A 24,177-nucleotide genomic window follows, 5' to 3' on the forward strand; every position below is an offset into this window, starting at 1 on the left:
CCAGCTCTGAGTTACAAAGGCCAGGGACCATGGTGGGTCACAGAGAGAGGGCAGGCTCCTGGCTGGGTGCCTGGCAGTGGCCACATGCCCACATGCCCTCCACCTCTTACAGGTGAACCCTCAGTGGGCATTTGATTGTCAGCCTCACTGTGTATTTGAGGATCTAAAGTCAAGAAGGACTGAGGGACTTGCAGCCCGAGGCTAGAGGCAAGATTTAAATTCTAGTCACTTGACTCTCAGGAGCACCAACGAGTCACAGCCAGGGGGCATCTGTTCTATCTTCCAAAATAGTGCTTTTTTGCAGGGATCCAGACCCCCAAAAGTAGACAAGGCAGAGGCTGAGCCCTCATTACGCCTCACCTACAGGGTGCCCAGGGCAGAGCTGTGGTGAGACACTCTGAGCTGTGTGGAGAGCGAAGGCACAGGAAGGACCACAGAGGGGACCCATCATCCCAGAGGGCTGTGATGCCTAGTAACTGGGTGCTGATCACTTCCTCTCTTTGGGGACGCGGCTTCCTTATAACAAATGCAGGCTGTCTCTAAGGTACCTCCTTGTGCTCATGTCATCAGACACGAGGGGCTGGTGTCTGGATGTGGCAGGAGATGCTTGCTTGAAGCTGAGTAGGCTGCCCCTCAAGCTGATCCAAGTTCTGGTGCCTGAAGGTCACCACACGGTGACTCTAGCTGGCAGAATCCAAGACTAACTTCCTAAGTGGCATCAACTCATACTCCAGACTCATGTTCCCAGGTGGCATGTACAGTCCCACTGCAAAGCTGCCTGCGACACACATTGTGGCTCTCATGGGTCCAATAGACAACGAAAACATCTCACATTCAGAGCTATTAGAAGACTGCCTGGGGTAAGGAGCTCCCTGGACCTGCAAGTATGCAAGCACCACCCACGTAGCAATTTATTATGATTCAGGCATGGCATGGAAAGTTGCCCTAGATAACCCAAAAGTTTCTTTCAGATCCTGGAATCCTGTGACCTGAGTCAGAAACCAAATGCTAGGAGAAAGTGAACAGCTTCTGCAGGGGAAAGTGTTCTCCAAGGTAAGGATCTGGGGTGAGAAGGTGGGGACCACCCCTCCCCACCCCAGTCAAGAAATACCCCCCCACACACACACACCCCACATTCCCCACCCCTGGGGCTTTTCCCCTCTTCCCCTATTGGAGCCAAACTCACCTCCTCTCTCTGAGACAGCTGGAGTCTGGAACTCCGGAGGTTGGGGGCAGTCATCAGATTGATTCAGAAGTTAGAACTCTGTCCCCGGTTCTCTCAGCCTTCTCTGAACTTCTTGCACCTGCCTCTGGGCCTCACCAGCAGCTACCCAGTGACTAGTGACAGCTGGGGCACCACAGAGGCCAGAGAAATTTCCCTTCAAAGTGCTCTTAGCAGCACTTAGAGCACAACTCCCAGGTCTCCTTGCCACCTGGCCCACCTACCACAGGCTCCCTGCAGCCCCCAAGAGGAAGCCTCACCTGAGTCTTGGTAAGCCTGACCAGTGGTTCCTGATTTGTATGGGGGAACCTGTGGGGACGCCTGGTTGCCTGCTTTCTAACCCCGGCCCAAAGACAGCCCTGGTCATGCCAGGCCCATACCACCCTTGCTGCCCAGACTTCCCAAGCTGATCTCGGGCCTTTCTTCTCCACCCACCTGATCGGCCTGGGGTCCCCGAGGAGTGGCCCCTCACCAGGCCTCCCCTCCTGCCCCTAACATGGCCCTGTTTCGCAGTGGCCCTGTCTCCGCATTGTCCGGGACGATAGCCAGGAGTTCGCTTGGGAGGAAGCAGCCGGTGCAGGGAACTCGGGGACCTGGCCCGAGTCACCCAGGACTCCTCCGTGGAACAGTGCGGGCACCGGTGAGACTCGCAACTCCCTGGGCTTTGGATCCTGTGACGTCACACTGGCGCTGATCACCCACTCAAAGTGACCCTGACGCACCGCCCCCTTCTAGATTTGGAGTTGGGTAGCAAATGCAATATTCAAGGAAAAGGACGCGCCTGCCTGCTTCGGGGGTATACTCGGCCCAGCCCCTCACTATTGCCCGCTCCCGCACTTGGGGACGTCCGGGTTGCGAGTGGAGCTGAGCCAACACCGCCTACGACCACCCTCCCCAGCTCCTGCCTTTGAGCTGTGGCCTCAGGAACCTCCCGCTGCTGGCTGTGGACACAAGTGCCCTGCGCCCGCGTGAGTGCGCTCCGGGCGCTCCCGCCGCTGGGCGCCCCTCCAGCTACCCGGCCCCCGTAGCCGCGGGGGGAGAAGGGCAGCGGCACCGCACCCCCGGGGCTCTTCGCTGCCGCCCTCCCCGCCCCCGGCTTCTGGCTGCACCCCAATACACCCGGTAGCCCGTTTCCCTGCGCTCGGCCCCTAGAGGGCGGGCAGGTCGTCACTGTGGACGTACAGATGAACTTGAGGCGCCGCTCCCGCGCGAGTCTCCTCCTCATCCCGGCGCTGCCTTCGCGGGGTCTGTGCTCCTTCAAGATGAGCTTCCACTTACGCGCACGTTCTGCGCCCAGACCTTTGCTCTCCGGATGTCGGTCCAAGTCCATCTGTCTTGCTGGCCTTCCAGTTGGTCACTCTCATCCCTAGGGGTCCCCTTCCCGGCTCCGGCCACCAGGTCCGACCTTTGGGGGCTGTGGCAGGGTGGGGGACTGCCGAATTGGTGATAAAAAACACACATTTGTGGCAGCCCTGAGCACCCTCGTGGCCTCCGTGCGTCCCTGTGGCCTCTGTGCGCGCTGGCCACCGGGTCGCGGCGCCGTCGGGCGGGGCCGAGCCATTCCCCCGCCCCACCTCTGGCGGCTCGGGCATTCGCGGGGCAGGAGCGAGGAGAGGCGAGTGGTTCTACGCAGGACAGCAGGGAAGAAGCTGGGCGGTGGCGGGCCTGCGAGACTCCCCGGAGTCTCTAAGTCCGGAGGGCACGTTTGGCTCGGGTGCAGCGTGGGCGGAGGGAGGGTGGTGTCGAAAGGCCGTGGGGAAGGGAGGCGGGGCCCGACTTTGTGCGGGAGCCACCGGCCGGTATCACTCGCGTGTCCGGAGTAGGGACGCCGCGATCGGGGCGGGGCTGGGGGAGTGGGGCGCGAGCCTCCAGCCCTGGACTCGGCGCTAGGCAGTAGTAGGGGGCGCGGCGCTGCCACTCAAGTGTTCAGCAGGGGGCGCTGCTCCGGGCGCTGGGCGGGGGTGGGGTGGAAGAGGAGGGGGGGCCGCTGCTTGCTGCGCACACTTCCCCCATTATTAAACACTATGTTCAAAAGGCGCCGGGGGACTTCCCGGAGCCACGGAGCTCGCGCCGCCCGCCCGCCTGGCCCACGGAGCCCATGGACCTGAGCGCGGCCGCCGCGCTGTGCCTCTGGCTGCTGAGCGCCTGCCGCCCCCGCGACGGGCTCGAAGCAGCGGCGGTGCTGCGAGCGGCGGGGGCAGGGCCGGCCGAGAGTCCGGGGGGCGGCGGCGACGGGCGGACCCTCGCCGCGGCCGCGGGCACCTCTGCTGCCCCGGCCGCCGCGGCTCCCGGGGCCCGCGCTTCGCGCCACGCCACCGGCTCCGGCTTCAGGAACGGCTCGGTGGTGCCGCACCAGTTCATGATGTCGCTTTACCGGAGTCTGGCCGGGAGGGCTCCGGCCGGGGCAGCCGCCGCCTCCACCTCGGGCTCTGGCCGCCACGGCCGCGCGGACACAATCACCGGCTTCGCAGACCGGGCAACCCAAGGTACTCACGCCTCTCCTGCGCCCGTCCATCCTGTCCGGTCCTAGGCGGAGACCGCCGCCAGAGCCGGCCCCTGCTCCATTTCATTCGGGGCGCTGCCCCCGCCCCAGCCTCAGGTGTTAGAAAGAAACTTCACTGAGGCCCACGCTCCCGAACCTACTGCGCCTGGACTGTGGCGAGAGACGCGACCGCTCGCGGGGCCGGGCCCCAGGGGCTGAGTCGGCCCCTCCGTGGCGTTGCCCTGGCCCTGCGGCCGGCGGGTCCCTGGAGGAGACAGGCTGAGTCGGAGATCCAGAGAAGCCAGGAGAGTGGGTCTGGCCGAGAGGGACTGCCTAGTGGTAGTGGCGGTCTCTGCCTCTTCGTTGCAGCAACGTTAGCGGCAGCTCCTAGTCTCATGGGGGCCGTACAAATTGGGGGTAACTCAGGGGCTTGCTAGACAGAGGCAGGTTTCAGACTAAAGCAAATGGCATCCCAGAAGCTGGTGGCATCACCAGGTACGAAGAGGGCCCTTCTTGGCCGGCTGCAGGTAGGTAGTTATGTGTGCCTGTGCCTTGTGCTGGGCCCCTGGGCCAGCTGGAGGTGGAGGACTCAGGTTGGTGGGGAGGAAAGAGGGCCAACGACAGTGCAGGAATGCAGGCCTCTCCCGGACCAAGCGCCCCACCTCACTCCCCACCAGGCCCTCCAAAGGTAGGACGTGGGTGAGGCCGTGGTGATTGCTGTGTCATCTGGATTTTATTAATCTCTATTGATGCCATTAAAGCAGACAGATAGGGTAGGTTTAAATAATTTCGGCCTTAATTCTAAACAGCCAGAGGCTCAGCATGGAAGGCAGGAGAGAAAGGAAGGCAAATGGGGCTGGAAAGTAAGTGTTGCTGCAGATGGGCCGTGCCTGGGAGCAGTGATCAAATCACTCAGCCCCTCCAACACACACACACACGCACACACACACACACAGTGCCTATACACAGACTGCTTTACTTTGGGTGCAGGGATATCCTTGGCCCAATGGCCTTATAGTCCAGTGGGAACTTTTAAGCATCCTGTTAAGGGCCTGGTGTGCCCCCTAGACTGGGTGCTGGGGTACTCATAGGAAGGCTGTGTCCTGGCATACAGGCGCAGGGAAGCCCCAGCCCTAATGCTGCTGTGTGGGCTGCCACGTTATGGGAGAACTGGGGTGTGCAGGGCCCTTGGGTGACAGAAGCACCAGATGCCCGTTCTTTGGTTGAGTTAGGCCTACCTTAGCCTCAGCCGGAACTAGATCCTTTCCTGGGGGCCAGCTTGGCTGTTAGGCTGGTAAGGCTGTCTTTCCTTCCTCTCTCTGGAGGGAGGGGATGCAGTAGCAGGACCTTGAAGCAGGGAAAAACTGCAGGGCAAACGCAGTGAAAACGTTCCAGCAAGGGAGCCCAGGGGAGAGAGCAGTGCAGTTTCTGTGTGTGTTGCATGTTTGCAGGAGGGGGGTGCCTTTGCTACTGCTTCCCTCTCTATCCTGAGCCTCAGTTTGGAGCAGGGCTGCTTGAGGTCCCAGGAGGCCACTAGCAGCACCCAGACTTCGGACCTCAAGAGCCCAGGGCTTGGCGTCAGTGGTTGGTGAGCAAGAATCTCCACTGGTGGTGGGAGTCTGCAGTCTCTGTGTTTGGGGCAAAACGAAACCATATGACCCTCTTCAAAGGGAGCTCCTTATCTGCTGCTTGGTGGAATTTCAACTCTTTTTTTTCCCTGAGCCCCCAAAGCGTGCCTACGACTAGAAATAAAATTCGAAAGCCTGAGATAAGTCATATCGGAGAGAAAGAATAAGCCAGTGAAGGGACTGGTGGGTCCTGGAGGCGAGGGACTTTATTTGGCCCACCCTCACTGAGGCAAGGCAGCCACGCTGCCCCCAAACCCTTCTGAGAAGGTCCCTTGCGCTCTTTTGCGGTCTTTCCCCTCCACTGGAGACGGAGGAAACGCGGGCAGAAGCTGAGCGTGGAATTCCTGATCCCCACCAGCAGCGCTCATGCTCTGAGACTCTGGGTCCAGCTGGACCTCTGTTCTCTGGGTCTCAGTTTCCCTTGGGCAAAGCGAGGAGGCTGTGTGCACCAGAGGGTCCCTGGAGCCCTGCTGATGCGTCCCCTTCTGTGGACAGCGGACAGACGCTCTTACCGCTGATCCAAACGGGCCAGGGTATGATGCGTCCCTTCTGGAGGAATTGCAGGGCCCCAGCCAACAGGGGAGTCATGGCCGGCTGGAATGTTCAGGCTGGGCTGGGGGAGTGAAGGAGCCCTTTGCAGGGGACTCGGTGGGGCAATAATGAGCAGCCCCTGTATCGTGCGGGACCCTGGGCAAACAGTAGACCCGGGCTCCGGGGCTTAGAAGAGGCACAGACTTCCGATGCGCCCACCAGGCCTTCTGTCTGCCTCCAGCTGAAGGCCCGGCGTCGGATCTAGTCCCGGCAAATCCGCGGTTCTGGGGCAGGTAACGGAACAGAAGTGGCCTTAAGTCTTGGTTTCGGCTTCGAGGCTGCGCTCCTGGCTCCGCAGCTCAGCAATAAGCGGATGTGGGTGGGTTGTCGCGGTAGAGGGACTTTGGGCTCAGTGAACCAAAACCTGGTCTCGATAGTCGGGGCGAGGGCTTCCCTTCCTCTGGACCAGGTGGCAGCAGTCCGGCGGGGCCGAGACGCGGAGGCGGGCGCCAGATCGAGCGGGCCTCACTCCCGCATCCTGGTTGGGTCATTTGCAGTTAGGAGGCCCCGCGGCCAAAAGTGCGAACTTTGTTCTCATTCGGCTCTTTTTCTCTCTGTCTCTGCCCGTCCCCTGCAGACGAATCGGCGGCCGAGACCGGCCAGAGTTTCCTGTTCGACCTGTCCAGCCTTTCGGACGCCGACGAGGTGGTAGGCGCGGAGCTGCGCGTGCTGCGCCGGGAGTCACCGGAGCCCGGCCTTGGTGTCACGGTTACCCCACCGCTGCTGCTGCTGTCCACGTGCCCCGATGCCGCACGCGCGCAGAGCCTGTTGCACTCTCGGTCCGCCGAGCCCCTGAACGGGGAGCGCTGGGAGGTGTTCGATGTGGCAGACGCCGTCCGGGGCCACCGCCGGGAGCCGCGCGCGGTCCGCACGTTCTGCCTGCTGCTGCGCGCGGTGGCGGGTCCGGCGCGGGGACCGCTGGCGCTGAGACGGCTAGGCTTCGGCTCCCGGGGCGGCGGCAGCGCGGCGGCGGAGGATCGCGCGCTGCTGGTCGTCTCCTCTCGAACGCAGAGGAAGGAGAGCCTGTTTCGGGAGATCCGCGCCCAGGCCCGCGCGCTCGGGGCCGCACTGGCCGCGGAGCAGCCGCCCGACCCGGGTCTGGGCGCCGGGTCACCGACTGCTGTCATCGGCGGTCGCAGGAGGCGGCGGACCGCGCTGGCCGGGGCTCGGGCCGCGCAGGGCAGCGGCGGGGGCGCGGGCCGGGGCCACGGGCGCAGGGGCCGGAGCCGCTGTAGCCGCAAGCCGCTGCATGTGGACTTTAAGGAGCTGGGCTGGGATGACTGGATCATCGCGCCGCTGGACTACCAGGCATACCACTGCGAGGGCGTTTGTGACTTCCCGCTGCGCTCGCACCTTGAGCCCACCAACCACGCCATCATTCAGACGCTGCTCAACTCCATGGCGCCCGATGCGGCGCCGGCCTCCTGCTGCGTGCCCGCGCGCCTCAGCCCCATCAGCATCCTCTACATCGACGCTGCCAACAACGTGGTCTACAAGCAGTACGAGGACATGGTGGTGGAGGCGTGCGGCTGCAGGTAGCATGCGGGCTGGGCCAGGGAGGGGGCAGCCGCGCCGCCGCCGACCCCCTGCTGGAGAGCAGCTGCGGACCAGGTCTGTCGCCGAGAGCGGGTGCAGGTCGGACTCTGGCCCCGCGCCCGCACAGAGGAGAGAGCGCGCAGGTTCACACTCACACCCACACACTCGTTCACTCGTGCACCCATTTACTGTGACTGCACCCGAAAGCCCTGGGTAGAGATGACTCGACGCTACGGACTGTCACAGCCATGTGTACTCTGCAAACAGATTATTACCACTTCACCCATCGCCTCCTCTGGGGGAGGATGGTGTTTGTGTTAACGTTAAAACAGACACTAAATCCGGTAGAAACAGGTTAGGGAATTGCCGACTCCAGGGTGGGTGAACTAAAGGGGGTATTTGCTTAAGTTTTATCTCACCCCTTTATGTTTCTGGCCGAGTGTGGGGCAAGGTTGCTGGGTGGCTGAGTTCCGGGTGTTGCGCCCCAGGGACCGAGAGGCCGCAGTGAGGTTTGCAGAGCACGGAGGCCACTCTCTCTGGGGAGGAGCAGCTGCAAAGAAAGGCCTTATCTCTTTTCTGTGACTTGTACAAGGGAATGTGTCCCCTCAGTTTGGAAAGGGAGCATTTGCCCGAAAGAACACATTGTGGAGCTTCCTAGATCTCTGCACAGGTCAGCACCACTCTCTCTTTAAAAAAAAAAAAAAAAATCAGTTCCTACTGGGGATGACCTAGAAAGCAGAAAACATATTTTTCTCTGGGAAGGGAAGTGAAATACAGGCAAGTCTGATCTGACATGAAACTGGGTGGGGTGCATCTGCCAGTTTCTGCCCAAGCTCTTAAGTTGGGCAGCCTGGGGTGGTCGCAGTGCCTTGGGGGGCGCTCAGGAGGAAGCTAGTACAGTGTCTGGGAATGGGGGAGGGGGAACTTTGGCTTTTCCTAGAAACCTGTCAGGAGGTTTTCCTGGGGAGCTGTGCAGAGGCTGGTAGGGCTTGGGAGGGGCCGGAGCTCCTGGGCGGCTCCTGCCCCACTGAGGACTCGGGCTCTGTGCCGGGTGGGTGCAGCCCCTCCAATGGCACATGCCCAGGGCGGGCAGACGTGTGCTTGTGTTAGCTATCAAGTCTGTGTCGGCTTTTACACGCGTTCACTGTGTTGTTGCTGTAGTTTTTGGCAGTGTGATAGTAATGGGAAATGAAGCCACACAAATGTGCTTTTGTGAGCTTGCAGCTCCCTGAAGCCCAGTGGTTCAGAGCAGGAGGACAGTCCATTTCTCCCTTCCTGCTCTGTTCAGGGGCATTGCAGGGTGGCTGCTTTGGCCCCTTCAGAAGGTGGGAAGCAGAGGGGAAGTCTACATACAGGCCCTGCATTTTGGCCCAGAGAGTTTTGTCGATGGTAGGACTGTCTGTCCTTGTAAAAGGGAGTTCGAACACGGCGGCCTTCATTGTTTGATTTGGTTCATTTCTGCCTGGGGGTCCTTTGTGGCCTGTGTAAATGGTTGGGAGAGGGAAGAGACATAAATTGGGAAGAGTCCTTTGAAAACCCCCGCAGTCCTCCTGACTGCTCCTGTTTAAGGCTGTCCCGGGCGGGCGTTCTTCGGGGTCCCTGAGGGGCACTCATTCCAGCCCGCTCGTCATGGGTGCTGAGGTCCAGGAACAGTCATACAAACTCATGCTCAGTTATTACATTCTTAAGGGAGAGAGCGAGAGGAAAGATTTAGCTACAGTCATTTAAGGGCCCCACCTCAGTCTTTTTTATCTTGTAAAATTCCCCCAAAGGAAAAGAAAACAATGTATAATCTGAATTTATATTCTGTGGCTATATGGGTAGCTATAAATAACCAGAAAACGCACCATCTCTCTAGGTTAAAACTGAAGCACTCTCAAAGTGGCTGCTGCACTGTGCCTGCACCCAGTTCCAGTGGCTGGGCCAAGACATCACATGTATGGATTTTGCCAGAGAAGCCTCACTCTGTTTTCTTAGACTATGATTTTCATAACAATTGCTTGGTGATTACTCCAATACCTGTTGTCATGGAGAATAAAAGTTGTGGTGTTAGGAGTTTTAGAAAGGGAGTTAATGAAAAACTATAGCTAAATATTTTGAAGAAATTCTAGGGTATTTAATATCTTTGGACAAAAGCAAATATTTTGAAACTTTTTTAGGGACTAGAAAAAATTGTCGGGGTGGGAGGATGTAGAAGAAATGTCGTGATTTAGCCTTCGATCTTTCTGGCAGGAAAAAAACCCTCCATTTTCTCCATTTCCTCCTGATGATCTCCTTCTGCAAAGATGTGACACAGGAGGAGGTGTCTTCCTTCATCTTGAGTCCAGGCTGCACTCGGGGTGGGTGTCTGGAGTGTTGTCCTTGGCTGGTGACAGTTCTTTCCAGGGCCCTGATGACTTCAGTGTGTTCTTGGCTTACCTAACAAAAGAAGTGCCTCCGGATTCCCTCTGGGGCTGTGTGTGACTACCAGGGACCCCAGTCCCACTGCAGCTCTGCACAGCCTCTGACAGCTGAGCTAACAGCAGGTGAACGGAGAGGATGTCCCAGGGGGCGGACAGGTTCTGGCTGCTGAGGTGCAGTAGACCAGCTTTGCCAAGACAGGAGGAGCGATTCTGCCAGCGCAGGTGGTGGTGCCCGGACTGTCTGTCTTCCAGGCAGTGGGGAGCGGGGCCGGATCACCAGCTGGGAGCTCCCGGCCTCACCCCCGGGGTGCTGGCTGCTGGCAAGCAGAGTAAAGTATGTCAGGACCCAGTAAAGGCAGCCCCGCCTCCCCGGTCACCCAAGTGTTCTTCTGGAAGGAAATCAAACCTTTCATTTTGTTGGGGAGAACTGTGCACTACCTGTGGGATCCTTTGAACCACTCTTCCTGCTGGAGAGGGAGGTTGGGCGTCCCAGGGCAGGCCAGCTGGGGCCCGAGGGCTGGTGCTGTCTGCCGAGCACCAGGGCAGTGTGGTCGCTGCTGCCGGAAGCCGGCCTCCAGCGAAGGGAGACCCCTAGGCTGGCAGCAGCCATGCCCACCGATGCCAGAATGCTTCCCTGGGGGAGTTCTGGTTTCCTGAGCATCGGGCTGGGTCCTCCGAGAGGGTGGCGGGCTTCGTCCCCTTCGCTTGGGAAGCAGGCTTGGGCTCTGGCTCTCTAACACGCACACACGGCCCTTCGCTCCGCAGCCCTGGCTTCTTGTTGCCAACGTGCCCGGGAAAGGGGAGAGCGTGGGCTGTGACCGCGGCGTCGCCCGCCAAGCCCGGTGCAGTAGCTTCGTGGAGCTGTGGGCAGCGGGAGCCTTGTCCAGTGCCCGAGGGGCACCGACCACCCTGTGGCTGTCGTCGGAGAATCATTCAAATCCTTTATCCGTTACAGTTTCATGCACACTCATAGCAACGGCTAACGGGACTGTAGTCTGGTTTCCTCCTTAAAGCGGAGTGAACAATTCTTTCCACGAGCAGCTTGTGCACAGAGAGGTCGGATTCTTCCCGGTCAGAATCTGGTCTCCAGAAAACTGTGACAGGGACAGAGAGACGATACCTGGCTCTGGGCCACAAATGTCACTGTGGCCTCGCGGATTCCCGAAGGGCATGTCATCGGGGATCCAGAACCTTCCCCAGGCCGAGAGCAGGGCCCTCTCGGTGGGCTGCAGGCCGGGCGGGCTGGGCTGCCGAGGCTCTGGAAAGAGGGGTCGGTCTGTGGGAGACAGGCCGGGCCTCGGGGTCCTCTGAGAAAGCGCCTGCACTGGGAGGGAAGGAGTCAGCAGACAAGTGAACCCAGCACTCAGAAAGGGGCAGCAGTGAGCGAGAGGTAACTAGATCGCTCTGAGGGGTCCGGGTGGCACCACAGCCGGTTCCACGGGGGCTCCTGTGTGCCCAGGAGCGAACTGCCCGCCTCAGAGCTCCACAGGTGCCCCCTGGGAGGCCCAGGCCCGCGTGGACAGTCAGCTCCCTCTGCGGCTTCGTGCAGGGCTCTGGATCGCACCCCGTCACCCGCACAGTTCCGAGCAGAGCTGAGGGGACTCTGGCAGAGGTGCCCCGACCCCAGCCCCAGAGACGCCTCTCAGTGTCGCAGCTCTTGCCTGCGTGTGTCCATCGCTCCCTTGGGCTCTTTGGTGCTTCATGGATGCTGCTTTGATTTCCACCTCGGGCAAGGCAGGTGCAGGGGAGGCCAGGACCTCAGGGGTGGGGCTCAGCTCACCAAAGCCAGGACCCTTTCTGTGTCCCTGCAGAGGGGCACAGCTGGCCCCGCTCGCGTTCCCCTGTGCTCACACAGTTATGGGCAGAGCCACACTCCAGCTGGGATTGTCCTGTGACCAAGTCCTGGGACAGCTCCTACCGGCCGGGGTGCCGCCCTGCGCGCAGCAGAGGGAAGACTAGGCTGTGCCTTTTCGGCAGCCCAGGCAGCCCCCTGGGGCTGTCCCACAGTCCCTGGATGACGCAAGCCAGCCTGCGCAAGGGGAGACTGCTTCACCAGGTCCCCAGCAGGTCCCCAGCCCCTGCTCAGCCACCTCACTGCCATGGCCATGTCTGGTGCAGCTTGCTGGGCAGTGAACCAGGGGCAGGCATCAGAGGAGCTCCTCCTGTTCTTTCTTATGGCCTGGAAATGGGAGGCAGAGTCTACCATTAAGAAACACTAGGAAGGTGAAGTGAAAAAGATGGTATTTCTAATTTCTCGGGCAGCTGGGCCTTTTGCACCTGGCGCAGACTCTCCCTTTGTGCTGGGCTTTCTTCCGGGCCCAGAACGTGGAAATGCACCAGCAGGCAACTCCCAAAGAGGGTCACCCTGCCCACTGCATCACCCACGTGGACGTGGCTGCCAGGGGAGGGGTGGGAGTGGGCCTTGGCATCTGCTGTGTGGGCTTCACTTGTTCAGGGCTATTTCCTGCTCACGATTCTCAAGCACCAGCCTCACCATAACCGTGGGAGCCGGTGCGTGCCTTCAGCGGGCCCGGGCCCAGGCGTAGCATCTTCTGGCCAGGGAATGTTTGGGTTGGGGCTTTGCGGCCACAGCAGTGGTTGTAGCAGAGCAACCTGGATGGTGCAGTTGCAGAGTGTGAGGTCACTGAAAATTAGTTTGCATTTCAGGTCATATGCATCGCACTTGGAAGTGCGTGGTCAGTGGCGATGGTCGAGTCCTCCTGCCGTGCACACGTGGCGGAGGTCACGGCCGCTTCCTGGGAGCTGCCTCTGCAGTCAGGCGGGCGTGTGGCAGGACGGCTCAGCGTCTGAACCACAGTTCGCACTTTGGTTTTTTTGCCTGACAAACTCCCTTCTGCCGAAACTTTTATCCCTTTTGTTCCCCCTAACTAGTCAAATAAGTTGTCTAGAAAAGCAAGGACAAGCTTCTGACAGTCCAATCCCCAGCGACTTGAGGCCTGGCGGTGCAGGAGGTGGCCAGCTGCATGCTTTTGCATTTCTGGTCTCCTTCACCCTGAGTGGCGGGCAAACAGGAGTGAAGTGAGGCAGTGGCGGGGGCTGGGCCGGCCGGTGGTGGGTCAGGGGCTGTCTGCGCAGCATCATCTGTGCTGCTCCACCTGGCCGGCCGGGGCGACCACTACACTCGCTTGCCCCATCTAGAAACAGGGGCGAGGTGCCTGTTCTGGGCCTAGACCCCACGCGGACTGGACCCCTGCTGCACCTCCAGGGCTGAGGTGTGCTCGGGGCTGACAAAGATCAGACTCCCCGTGAGGCTCGTCCATGGGTTTCCTGCTGAATTAGAGGTGAGCACACCGATCCAAGGCACACCGGCCACGCTTCCCTGGAGGATGCTCCCCGGGCCACAAGCTGGGAAGGGCGGCACCCAGGCCAGTGAGCCTGTGGTTGGGGCAGCTGCACACGGTGTGCACCTGTTGTACCTCCTGTCTCACCATCGAGACTGGCTTCTCTCAGACCTCACCCACGTGGGCAGCCCCTGGCCTGGACTTTTCAGCAGGGCGAGTCTGAGAAGCGGTGATGAGGTGAGTCAGAGGACTTTCCTTGTCTGCAGTTTGTCTCTGAGGGGCGGACGGCAGCCAAGGGCAGAAGAGGTACCCATGTCTGGTTTCCCCGGGGCTCGAGGCAGCAGCCGCTCGGCTCAGGTGAGCAAGGCTGACTGAGGAAGGGCTGTGCCCACAAGCAGGGTTATTTCTTTGCAACATCCATTTCTGGGTCAGGGCTGGCAGAGTCAGAGCAGAGTCAGCCATCCGACATTCTGTTTAGAAAATGACGACCCCGCTCAGGAAGCTCGGGCTGAAACTTGCTTTCTGGCTGGGAAGTCCCCAAGGGTTCCAAGCCAGGGCCAGGGACCCTGGAAGGGGGAACGTCTCTGGCTTTCTCCACCTCAGACACATCACAGATTGAACACCAGCATCCTGAGAGTCTTTTTTGTTTTTTTTGCATTTATACTGCAGCACAACAGCTTTCATGTTTTCTTTGACAAAGAATCATATTAGCATCACGTTCGGTCTTTTAGCTAGAAGTATTTTACCCCAAATGAAAAGTTGATGCATTTTTTACAAGGATTAAGATGTTGGCCCTGGTCGGTGTGGCTCAGTTGGTTGGGCATTGTCCCGTGCACCGAAAGGTTGCCAGTTCGATTCCCAGTCAGGGCACATGCCTGAGTTTCGGGCCTTGATCCCTGCTGGGGGGCATGCAGGAGGCAGGTGATCCATGTTTCGCTCTCACATGGATGTTTCTCTCTCTCTCTAAAAATCAATAAATAGATCTTTAAAAAAAAGTTGACCGTAACTTGCCCTTCAGCAGATGACAACAGGGGACTCTGATGTTTTTTTCTAAACAATATATAAAGAAGCAGCTCTTCTCACTGTGAAGGTTTCTGCAGAACCCCGCGCCCTGGGTGGGCGGCAGCCGCTGACGTGAGGGGCCTGCCTCTTAAAGGCATACGGACTCTGACCCCAAAACTGGGATTTTAAGGAAATGGGCAAAACTGGAAGTAACGCAGTGCACTCAGCTCGGCCACATGCCACTCCCTCAGCTGCTGTGGGCGAAAGTCAATAATGTGGGTGGTTAGAAGTCCCTTTCATTTCACAGTGCCACTCAGCTTCTCAGCGTGGCTTGGGGAGTAGGAAGAGGAAGGGGTGTGGTTTTTAAACCCTCATTTAACTCCAGCCGAAATCTCCTTTGTGGGCAGTCTTCCAGAACTGGATGCCAGAGCAGAACTCCAAGGCTTGGGGGCTGCAGATGGGTTGTCGCCCTGCTCCCCAGCCTGGCCCCGTGGGCAGCAGGAGCTGGCGTTGTGAACGCTGCCTGTGCCCAGGCCAGCCAGCAGGGCGTCTTCAAGGGCAGGTACAGATCCACTGTGTATATGTATTCTCAAGTTTACATAGATTGTACATATGGACATGTAAATGAACTGTAACACAGCAATCTCTATTTTTCATGAAATTATATAGCAGTATATATTTGTTACACATGCTTGTATACTCTTCATTAACCATTTTGATATTTTGTACAGATAAGTTGATTAAATATTTTATTGATGAAAAGGCTCCTGTCCGGTCTCTGGAGAAGTACTTTGACGTGTTGTTCTGTGTTCGACTCCGCAGCACGTCAGCCGTCAGCCAGGCGTGAGGATGACTGCAGTACCAGGGGGCTGCCTGGTGCTCCGGGTCCACTGGTCTTTACACTTGTCATTGCCCCCGAAACACGTCAGGCATGGGGCTGCTGCTCCCTGGGTCTTGTGACTCGTGTGACACTGCACAGGACGTATGTGCAGCCCCACTCTGTGGGACATCACTGCATCCGAAGGTAACATGTTAATCCTTGTAAAAAAGCATTAACTTTTCATTGGGGTGAAACACTTCTGGCGAAAAGACCTAAAGTGATGCAAATATGATTTTTTGTCACAGAAGCTTGGATTCAGGGGAGAAGGGGCTAAAACACAGTGGAAAACACTTTCTCTTTGGAAAAGGAGCACCGTCACCTGTAAGGAGAGAGTGTTGCCGTTGCCAGCAGTTGGGTGCAGAGCTTCTCCATTTTCACATACAGCTGCTGCTGTGGGACCTGTATTAGTGCAGGAGAGGAGCAGCATCAGGAGCAGGAGAAGAGCAGGAGCAGCATCAAGAGCAGGAGAAGAGCAGGAGCAGCATCAAGATCAGGAGAAGAGCAGGAGAAGAAGCAGGAGAGGAGTAGGAACAGGAACAGGAGAAGCAGCAGGAGAGGAGCAGGAGCAGGAGAGGAGCAGGAGAGGAGCAGGAGCAGGAGCAGGAGAGGAACAGGAGAGGAGCAGGAGCAGGAGAAGAGCAGGAGAAGAAGCAGGAGAGGAGTAGGAACAGGAAAGGAACAGGAGAAGCAGCAGGAGAGGAGCAGGAGCAGGAGAGGAGCAGGAGCAGGAGAGGAACAGGAGCAGGAGAGGAGCAGGAGCAGGAGAAGAGCAGGAGAAGAAGCAGGAGAGGAGTAGGAACAGGAGAAGCAGCAGGAGAGGAGCAGGAGCAGGAGAGGAGCAGGAGCAGGAGCAGGAGCGGAGCAGGAGAGGAGCAGGAGCAGGAGAGGAACAGGAGCAGGAGAGGAGCAGGAGAGGAGCAGGAGAGGAGCAGGAGAGGAGCAGGAGCAGGACAGGAGCAGGAGCAGGAGAGGAGCAGGAGAGGAGCAGGAGCAGGAGAGGAGCAGGAGAGGAGCAGGAGCAGGAGAGGAGCAGGAGAGGAGCAGGAGCAGGAGAGGAGCAGGAGAGGAGCAGGAGCAGGAACAGGAGAGGAGCAGGAGAGGAGCAGGAGCAGGAACAGGAGAGGAGCAGGAGAGGAGCAGGAGAGGAACAGGAGCAGGAGAGGAGCAGGAGCAGGAAGAAGCAGGAGCATGCACAGAACAGGAGCATGCACAGAACAGGAGCATGCACAGAACAGGAGCATGCACAGAACAGGAGCAGCAGCACACCCGCTCCCTAGGCTGCGTGCCCGATCATGCCTCTGAATCCAAAGCAGAAGTTCCGGCTGTGGCCACCTCCTCTAAAAGGCCAATGGCAGAGTTTAGGGACACCAAGTCCCATTGCAGATTCTGCAGGGCCCTTGTGCTCAGTATGTTTCTGGACAAGTACAAAGATCTGTGCTCAGTGACATGGCCCAGGGTCCTTCAGCATCACTCCCAGACCGGGCAGGCGGCAGATGACCCACCACACAGCTTCCTCCCACTATCCGGCCCTCACAGTGACTTTTCAGAGCACGGAGAAAGCTTCCCTCTGTTCCCTAAGTGACAGAGCAGCAGTTGTGGGAAGGGGATGGGGACTTGCCCTCACAATGACCTGTTACCAGGATTAGCTCCTGTGGGGTGTGGGTCAGCCTGTGTGACCCTGCCCTTCACAGTGGCAGCAGCACGGCCCGTCCAGTGTGCTCCCATGTCCCCGAGTGTTAATGCCAGTCCCTGTGGCCATGTGTCTTTCACCAGAGAAAAGCCCAACAAAGTCTCCTCCCTTGTCGCTCCTTCATTTCATCACTAGTAATTAAAGGAGTCTCTTTCTTTGGAATAAAAATTACACTCACCTTGAACCAAGTCCTTCGGGAGGAAGGACAGCTGTGGGCCTTGTGCGCCTGCGTCGGGAAGTGTGGTCTTGCCATCTTTGTTTATAACATCCTTGGTCAGTTCTTCCTTTTCTTATTTTCCAGTCTCTACTTGACCTCATCGGCATTCTGTGCAGAGGACTGCACGTCTCAGCAGACAAGGGTAGTTACGGGGGCAGAGAAGGTCGGGTGCCATTCAAAATTTTATCCTGTTTCCCAAACACTCATAGCGCATGTCCAAAGGCCCAGCAATGCCCGATGCTGCAAGGAGGCGAGCCTGGCTTCTCCGCCCCTGGTCGGTCCTGGTGCCCGAGCCTGCCCACTTGCCAGCAGGCCCAGGCAAGGATGAGTGCCACCGAGGGCAGGCTGCCCGGCCTGGTCCCGGGGCTCCGTTCCCTGCGTGCTGCTCACTCCCCTGCGCAGGAGGACGCGTCACTGCCAGGCTGTGGGCGTCTGCTGAGCCCTAATCACATGCAGGTGTGTGGCCCTTCAGCCACGGCCTTCGGAGGAGGCCCAGATGTCTTTGGAGCCTGAGCAGGGCGGATGTGCAGAGGCGGAACCCTGTCCCTCCGTGAGGGAGGGCGGTGCAGTCGCACTCACACCCCAGGCTGCAGTGGCCGCCCAGTCACGGTCACATTCCCCTCCCAGGGAAGAGGGATTTTCCCACAGACCTACCCAGCAAGAGGCTGCGATGTGGGGTCAGCGCAGGCTGAGGAACCGACGGAGATGAAAACGCAGCGCTGCCCCAGCACCGCCTTCCGAGTTGCCCGGACTCCCCCTGGGCGTGCTGCATGGGGCTAGCGCTCAGCAGGTGAGAAGCACATACTTGGTAGTTGCTAATCCCCAGCTCCAGAGGTTTTCTAGCCACAGGAGAATGGAAGTAACATTTGCAGCTGGAAGGGACGAGAATGGGCCATGAGGGACAGTGGCCTTGTTTTCCTGTCGCCCCCGGTGCCAGAGGGCGCCTGTCCACGTCCGACCTACCTGCCCCAGCTGCGCGAGCTCCCTGGGAGGACCCCGAGGAGCTAACAGCAGGCTCTTCTCACACCTGCACTTACATATTCAGTTGTGAGGATGGAGTCCCTGGGGTGAGACCCCGGCCAGTCCGACTGCCTGAGAGAATCCTGTTCCCTGAGAGCTTGCCCATTAGGCATGGCAGAAACTTTTCTTAACTTAGATAACAAAATGTATTGACTATTCCATGCGGCGGGCCAATCCTACAAGCTCCGAGGATACAGGGGTGACTGAGACCCAGGTCCATCTCCCAGGAGGCTCCTTTTAGGGGCAGGGAGGAGTGTTGATGGCGGGGTGGGGAGGAGCAATAATGCTAACTGCTTCACAGACACAGGGCCGAGACCACGAGGGCTCGGGGGAGGGGGGGAGGGCTCTGGGAGGCAGGAGCAGCTGGTATTTTGGGCCAAGTCTCTGGGGTTGGCACGGGCACCCTGGAAGCTGGAGCACTTGACGCAGAGGTCTTGGGGCTCAGGGCATCTTCAGAGCCGACAGCAGTGGCCGCACCTGGGCACCTGGGCTATGGCGGGCTGCAGAGGGTCAGAGCGTGACTGTCCCCTCAGCACCCAACCCCTGTCCGCAGGCTTTCTTCTCCAAATTCACTGCCCGAGGCATTGCTCCCACCCTAAAACGGTCGGTTGTATCCTTCGTTCTTTTAAAACGACTCCCTTCTTTCCCACCATCTACTCTTCACTTCCTGGCCAACCTGGCCCCCGTCTGCCCCTCCAGACGCCCTTCCCACCCCTCCAGGCTGCCCGGCCGCCCTCTGTGGCCTCCAGGAGGCAGCATGAGGCCGCGGAAGGGATGAAGGCTGGCTCTGGAGCAGCGGCCTACACTACAATCCCAGCCGTCACTCAGCAGCTGTGAGGTCTTGAGCAAGTCGTTACCTCTGCACCTTCGTGGTGATCTGTGAAGTGAGTATGTAACCTTGCAGGGCAGAGGCCCAGAGACCTGACAGTGTAGGGCGAGCAGCGGCTTCTTTCTCTGCCTCGCTCCCCTTCCCCAAGCCCAGCCAAGCTCCACCTGTCCGGGCCCGAGAAGTGGCTTCTCCGCTCTCCCTCTAGGAGTGGGCTCTTTACAGACCCCAGCAACCCCGAGCCTTCTCTGACCTCGGCAGCCCTGCCCGCGGCACAGGGCCCCTCCCCGGACAGTGCACAGACATCACGATGAATCCGACCTCACAGACGACAGGGAGGCAGGGGGCGATGGAGTCGCCTACATGTCACAGATGGTAAGGCCTCCAGAGCTCACCGCCTCATCACTCACACACACGCACGGAAGCATTATCTTTTGTGTAATTCCTAATGAAACAAAATGAACTTAAATCTCCTGAAATCTGATCCTTCCCTAAAAGAAATATCGAGACAAGGGACTTTTCCATTTCACAGAGAGATTCTGACTCAGGAGAACTGCTCAGCTTGCACCCCTGCTCCCCCAAGGAGACCAGGCCAGGCAAGCTCGTGAGTGCTGGTAAAAGATTTATTTCAAAAATGTATTTGGTACTTAGATGGTAAACAGGAAATAAGAGCCAGCAATATTTTATTTTTTACCATATTTTTAAGCTCTGAAAAACAAAATGGTATAATTTTATATACGTGGACTTTTGAAACATGGAATGATGTTGTAAAATAACACAGAAACGCTGGGGACGTTAGTCTTGATTTCAGTAGCATGATTCGCCCTGGACCGGCCCAAGTGCGCGAGTTGGTACACTGAGCCTCTCCTGCACGAGGCCCGCCAGCCGTGGGTCCAGCTGCCAGCACCGATTTCTAGGCCTACCCGCGCGGATGCCAGAGCAACAGGGTGCAGGCCTGTGCCGAGGGCCATGTGCGGACTGGCTCCCCTCTGGCCAAGAGCGCTCCTTGCCTGGAGCTTGGATCTTTCCCTCCAAAGTACTGCTCTGACGCAGAAGCCCTGCCTGCAAGCAACGTGCTCAGCTCACCGCGGGGTTGGCAGCCTATCAGGGCTGAACCTGTCGCCAGCGGGCTTTAGGTTTTACAGGAAGGCCAATACCCCATGTCCGTAAGCCCGAGGCACTGCTGCAGGAGAGTGCATGTTTCTCAGGTCCGTGGGATTTACCAGCCCGGCCCGGGGCTGTCAGTCTGGGGAAGGCAGCGGCACTGTTAGCTCATCCGGCCAGGGAACGGCTGCTTCTCTACTGGATCTCAAGGTGTCCTGAGAAGATCAGTCTACATAATGGAATGACTTGTTTTGGTTCATTAGCAAAATGATTTCTCTCCAACTAATATGCTAATGCAGAAATAGAACAATCATTTATGGCAATTCTCTATTCAGCAATTAAAGACACGCTGGAAAATTACTTACTAGCAGACTGTCAGAAGAAAACAATCACAATACAGCTCAGACTATCCACAGCGCCTAGCGCCGGATGAGGCTCACTGCGTGGCCCTCCACGGACTCCAGTGGGGAAGCATCCACAGACGGGGCGCGCACAGGGCAGGTCCAGGACGACTGGGAACTGCACGGCCGCTCCGCCAGGAGAGCAGGGCTGCAGGGAGCCCCCAGCCCGGCGGGCCGAGGCTCGGCACGCGGCTCGCTGGCTGTCTTGTGGCGGGAGGCACAGCGAGGATCCTTCAGCTCCTGTCCGGTGTGGATCAGAGGGATGTCGGTGAACTCTGTTCTCTAATGCACGTAGACCAGGAAGTCACACTCCTCCAGAAAGCTTCTCAGAGATGGACGCCGGCCAGTGCCGCCTCTGAGGCAGCGCTGCTTGGCTGTGCCCTGGTGGCCAAACGGTTGACTTGGTGTTGTGACATCGGTCTGCGGGCTGTCTGGGTACTGGATCTGATTCTGCCGGTCTCAGCCAAGACCTCTGTGAAGTTAGTTTGGGCTGATCTTCGCCCTCTGTCCCTAAGGGCGATTCAGGTCCACTGGCGAGATGCACTGCCCGTCACTCCTGCTGCTGGAACACGAGTGTCCTTCTCCTGACCTGATGCCCCTCCGAGCTCACTGTACACCGACGTTTCCTGGCCTCATGTTTCCTAATCCCCAGGACAGCCTTCCTACACTGTGACTCAAGGAAATACACTACATTTAGACCTCCTCTGGTCTGCAAGGGTCCTGCTTACCGAGGAAAGGGTATGGTGCCCCAGGCACCTCATGCAAGCATCAGACAGACACCTGCTTAGGTCACTGTGTCCCTGAGTCTTGGAAAGTGTGGCGGAACCTATGGAGCATTTCATCCACTGGGTTTACTTCGGCCTGTAGCACGAGAAGGTGGTAGTTTTAAGCCAAAAGGTTTTCACTTTTTTCCCTCTTCCAACATCAAACATTGCTAAGCACTTATCTACTAAGTCTACTAGTCACTACTAGGAGTCAGCACCCTGCTGCCTCCATGTCCCTCCCAGCTGTCAGCCCGTTTCTTTATGTCGTCATTTCTACTTTGGACAGGTCGTCCTTCAGCCAGTCGGCGACCATGCCAGCCATTTCCTGGTAAGAGTGGAGGACGAAAGCATGAGGAAGATTTTTCTCACAGAGCCGAATATCTCCGTCTGGGAAACTGTTCTTCATGTCTTCATAGTACTCTACTGGACACCAAGAATCTCTAGTTCCGTAGTAAAATATAAGCTAAAAGACAAGACAAAAACAGTTCATTAGAACACACCTTCCTCTCCCGATACAGACGACGACGCCAGCACCCTGAAAGCACCCTGCTCTGAAAACAGCCCCGTGCCTGGCCCTGTGCGCGTCCAAGGCTCCGTCCAGACGGTGGCGCTGCCGAGGCAGCGAGCCTTCACGGTTTGTGCGAGTGAATTAAGAGGCATCTGATGGGGAGACCCATGTAGGGAGAGCCGTGTGTGACAGACCGCCCACGAGTCACTAAAAGGACTCGCCAGCAAAGCTGTGTTGAGGCTGGGATGGCCATGGAGAGAGAGCCGAGGAGAACAGGATGAGCTCCTGAGACAGAAGTCACCGCTGAGCGACGAGTGGCCGTCCGTGACACGTCTAGGGGGTTTCATGCAGCCCCGTGGCAGGCACGTGGGGCATGTCTGTTGATTGCACACAAAGAGGAATCAGACAGACTCCAGCTTCTCAATGAGGCAGACGAAACGTGATCCGAGCCCTGAGCATGTCTATTTTTTCTACAAATAGCTCATGTGGCGGGAGAGATGCTGAGTCAGTGGGGAGGTGTTATAATCATACTTCAGGGGACAGAACCTCCTTTGAGGCATCATTAAGACTGATCTGCCCTGGCTGATTTGGCTCAGCAGTTAGAACATCGACCCATGAACCAAAGAGTCACGGGTTCGATTCTGGTCAAGGGTATGTGTGGATTAAAAAAAAAAAAAGATTGCCCTGGCCGGTTTGGTTCAGCGGTTAGAGCGTCGGCCTGCGGTCCTGAGAGACCTGGGTTCAGTTCCTGCTAAGGGCGCGTACCTCGGTTGCAGTTTGTCCCCGGCCCTGGTCGGTTGTGCGGGTGGCAGCCACTCGATGTGTTCCTTTCACATCGATGTTTCTCTCTCTCTCTGTTCCTCTCTCTTCCTCCCACTCTACCTGAACAAAAAATGGAAAAATGTCCTCGGGTGAGGATAAAAAAAAAATAAATAAATAAAAAAAAGATTGATCTATACCTGCCCATCATTCACACATACATATATGTATATATGTACATATATATGTGTCCAGCTCTAGGCTGTTCTTAACTAAAAACTATGTTCTGGTTCTTTTGTAGTTCTAAAACAAAAAGGCAAAAAAAGTGGAATCTTATTCAGAGTGGTACCTAGTGGTAATTTCTACAAAGAAGTAAGAACTAAGCTTTAAGGCCCCAGGACACCTGTTCTCACTGAAGAAGAGCTATGCCTGGCTCCTGCCCTTACGTGGCCAGTCACCCTCACTGGGGGTCTCCACAGACACCAGATCCGTCACTCACTCAGCCCTCGTTCACGGTCCTGTTCAGCAAATACTGAATGGGCACCTGCCCTGCATTAGGAACCTGGAAACCAGATACCAACGTACAGTTTCTGGGGGGAGCCTAGAGGCACCATGTACACAAGACAACCACAGAGCCGGGTGAGGGGCAGCTGGCAGGAACCAGTGGCAGGGAAGAGGTTCCCGGAGAGCTGAGTCTTCAGGTCAGGCAGCACACTGGGGAGCAGGCCACACAGAGCAGAGTGAAACGTCGGAAGGAACACGCGTGTTTGGGGATGCGAAGTCCATGTGGCTGGCTGTAAGGTGACTGCTCTGGCCACTTGTAGAGAAGTAAGTTTCCCAGACGCTGAGCAGCCACCCGGCTGCGGCTTCCCGTGGCCTACCGTGGGGAGGACAGCTGTCTGCAGGCTTAGTTATGTCAGTGGGGACAATGCCTTCAGTGCTCTCGAAACCAATGCCCACTCCTACCACCAAGAGCTCTTGAACTCTATCAGGAGACAGCGCACGGACAGTCACTGCACAACTGCCCGGCACTTCCTCAGGGTACGAAAAAGATTAAACGTGTTGAGAAATCTGGAAACTCAGACTTGGGCACAAGTCCATCAGTGTCCCTCTGCTCCAGGGCACTCTCTTGCCTGAGGACACTTGGATATGGAGAACGGCCCTCTGGGAGCCCTCCCACCAGGACGAAATACAGCAGCGAAGTCTTGGGAGAAACCCAAACAAGAGGGTCAACCAGGAGGAAAGCACGGCGGAGACCGCCGTCGAGTCCTCGGACGAGAACATATCACTGCGTGCACCTCCTGACGCTCTTCCCTGACATTTCAGACCATTTCTGTGGAGACTTCGCATTTACTATTTTTTATCGGAACTTACTGGAGTGACATTGGTTAATAAAATGATAGATTTCAGGGTTACAAGTTTACAACTTTATAACCCATCATCTGTATATTACATTGTGTTCGCCACTCCAAGTCAAGTCTCTTCCATCACCATTGATCCCCCCTTTACCCTCTCCTACCTCCCCACCCCCTTTCCCTCTGGTAATCACCATGCTGTTGTCTGTGTGTGAGATTACCCCCTAATTCCTTCACCGGTTTCACCCAGGCCCCTACCCACTCCCCCGACAGCCGTCAGTGTTCTCTGCGTGGGTACCTTCCAGGATCAACAGGCAAGCTGTTACGGGCACTGCCCACAGCAGGTCGAGGGTCCTCAGCAGGAGATGTGTGTGTGAGGCAGCGGCAGCCAGGAGTCTGGATTCCCAGGATTTTAGTTCCTGATCCTCCTTGACCAGTAACCACTTGGAGCGGGCCGTGCTGGTTACATCTCGAAGTTCTGTGGGGTC

The 24,177-nt window shown here is 57.7% G+C and overlaps 2 protein-coding genes across 2 annotated transcripts in view; one reads left to right on the forward strand and one right to left on the reverse strand.

Moving 5' to 3' along the window:
* Positions 1-3,320: 3,320 nt before the first annotated feature.
* GDF7 (growth differentiation factor 7) lies at positions 3,321-7,462 on the forward strand. Its single transcript, XM_036263604.1, has 2 exons — positions 3,321-3,708; positions 6,501-7,462. The coding sequence occupies exons 1-2, from the start codon at positions 3,321-3,323 to the stop codon at positions 7,460-7,462; spliced, it is 1,350 nt and encodes a 449-aa protein (XP_036119497.1).
* An 11,988-nt stretch (positions 7,463-19,450) lies between these two features.
* Positions 19,451-24,177, reverse strand: part of LDAH (lipid droplet associated hydrolase) — a 98,928-nt gene continuing 94,201 nt past the window's right edge. The window contains exon 7 of the mRNA XM_036263511.1: positions 19,451-21,530. Within this exon, the coding sequence (XP_036119404.1) occupies positions 21,327-21,530 (204 nt within the window). The 3' untranslated portion in view covers positions 19,451-21,326. The remainder of the gene's footprint in view (positions 21,531-24,177) is intronic.

This window comes from Molossus molossus, unplaced genomic scaffold, assembly GCF_014108415.1.
Source record: "Molossus molossus isolate mMolMol1 unplaced genomic scaffold, mMolMol1.p scaffold_m16_p_15, whole genome shotgun sequence".
NCBI classification, from domain to species: Eukaryota; Metazoa; Chordata; class Mammalia; order Chiroptera; family Molossidae; genus Molossus; species Molossus molossus.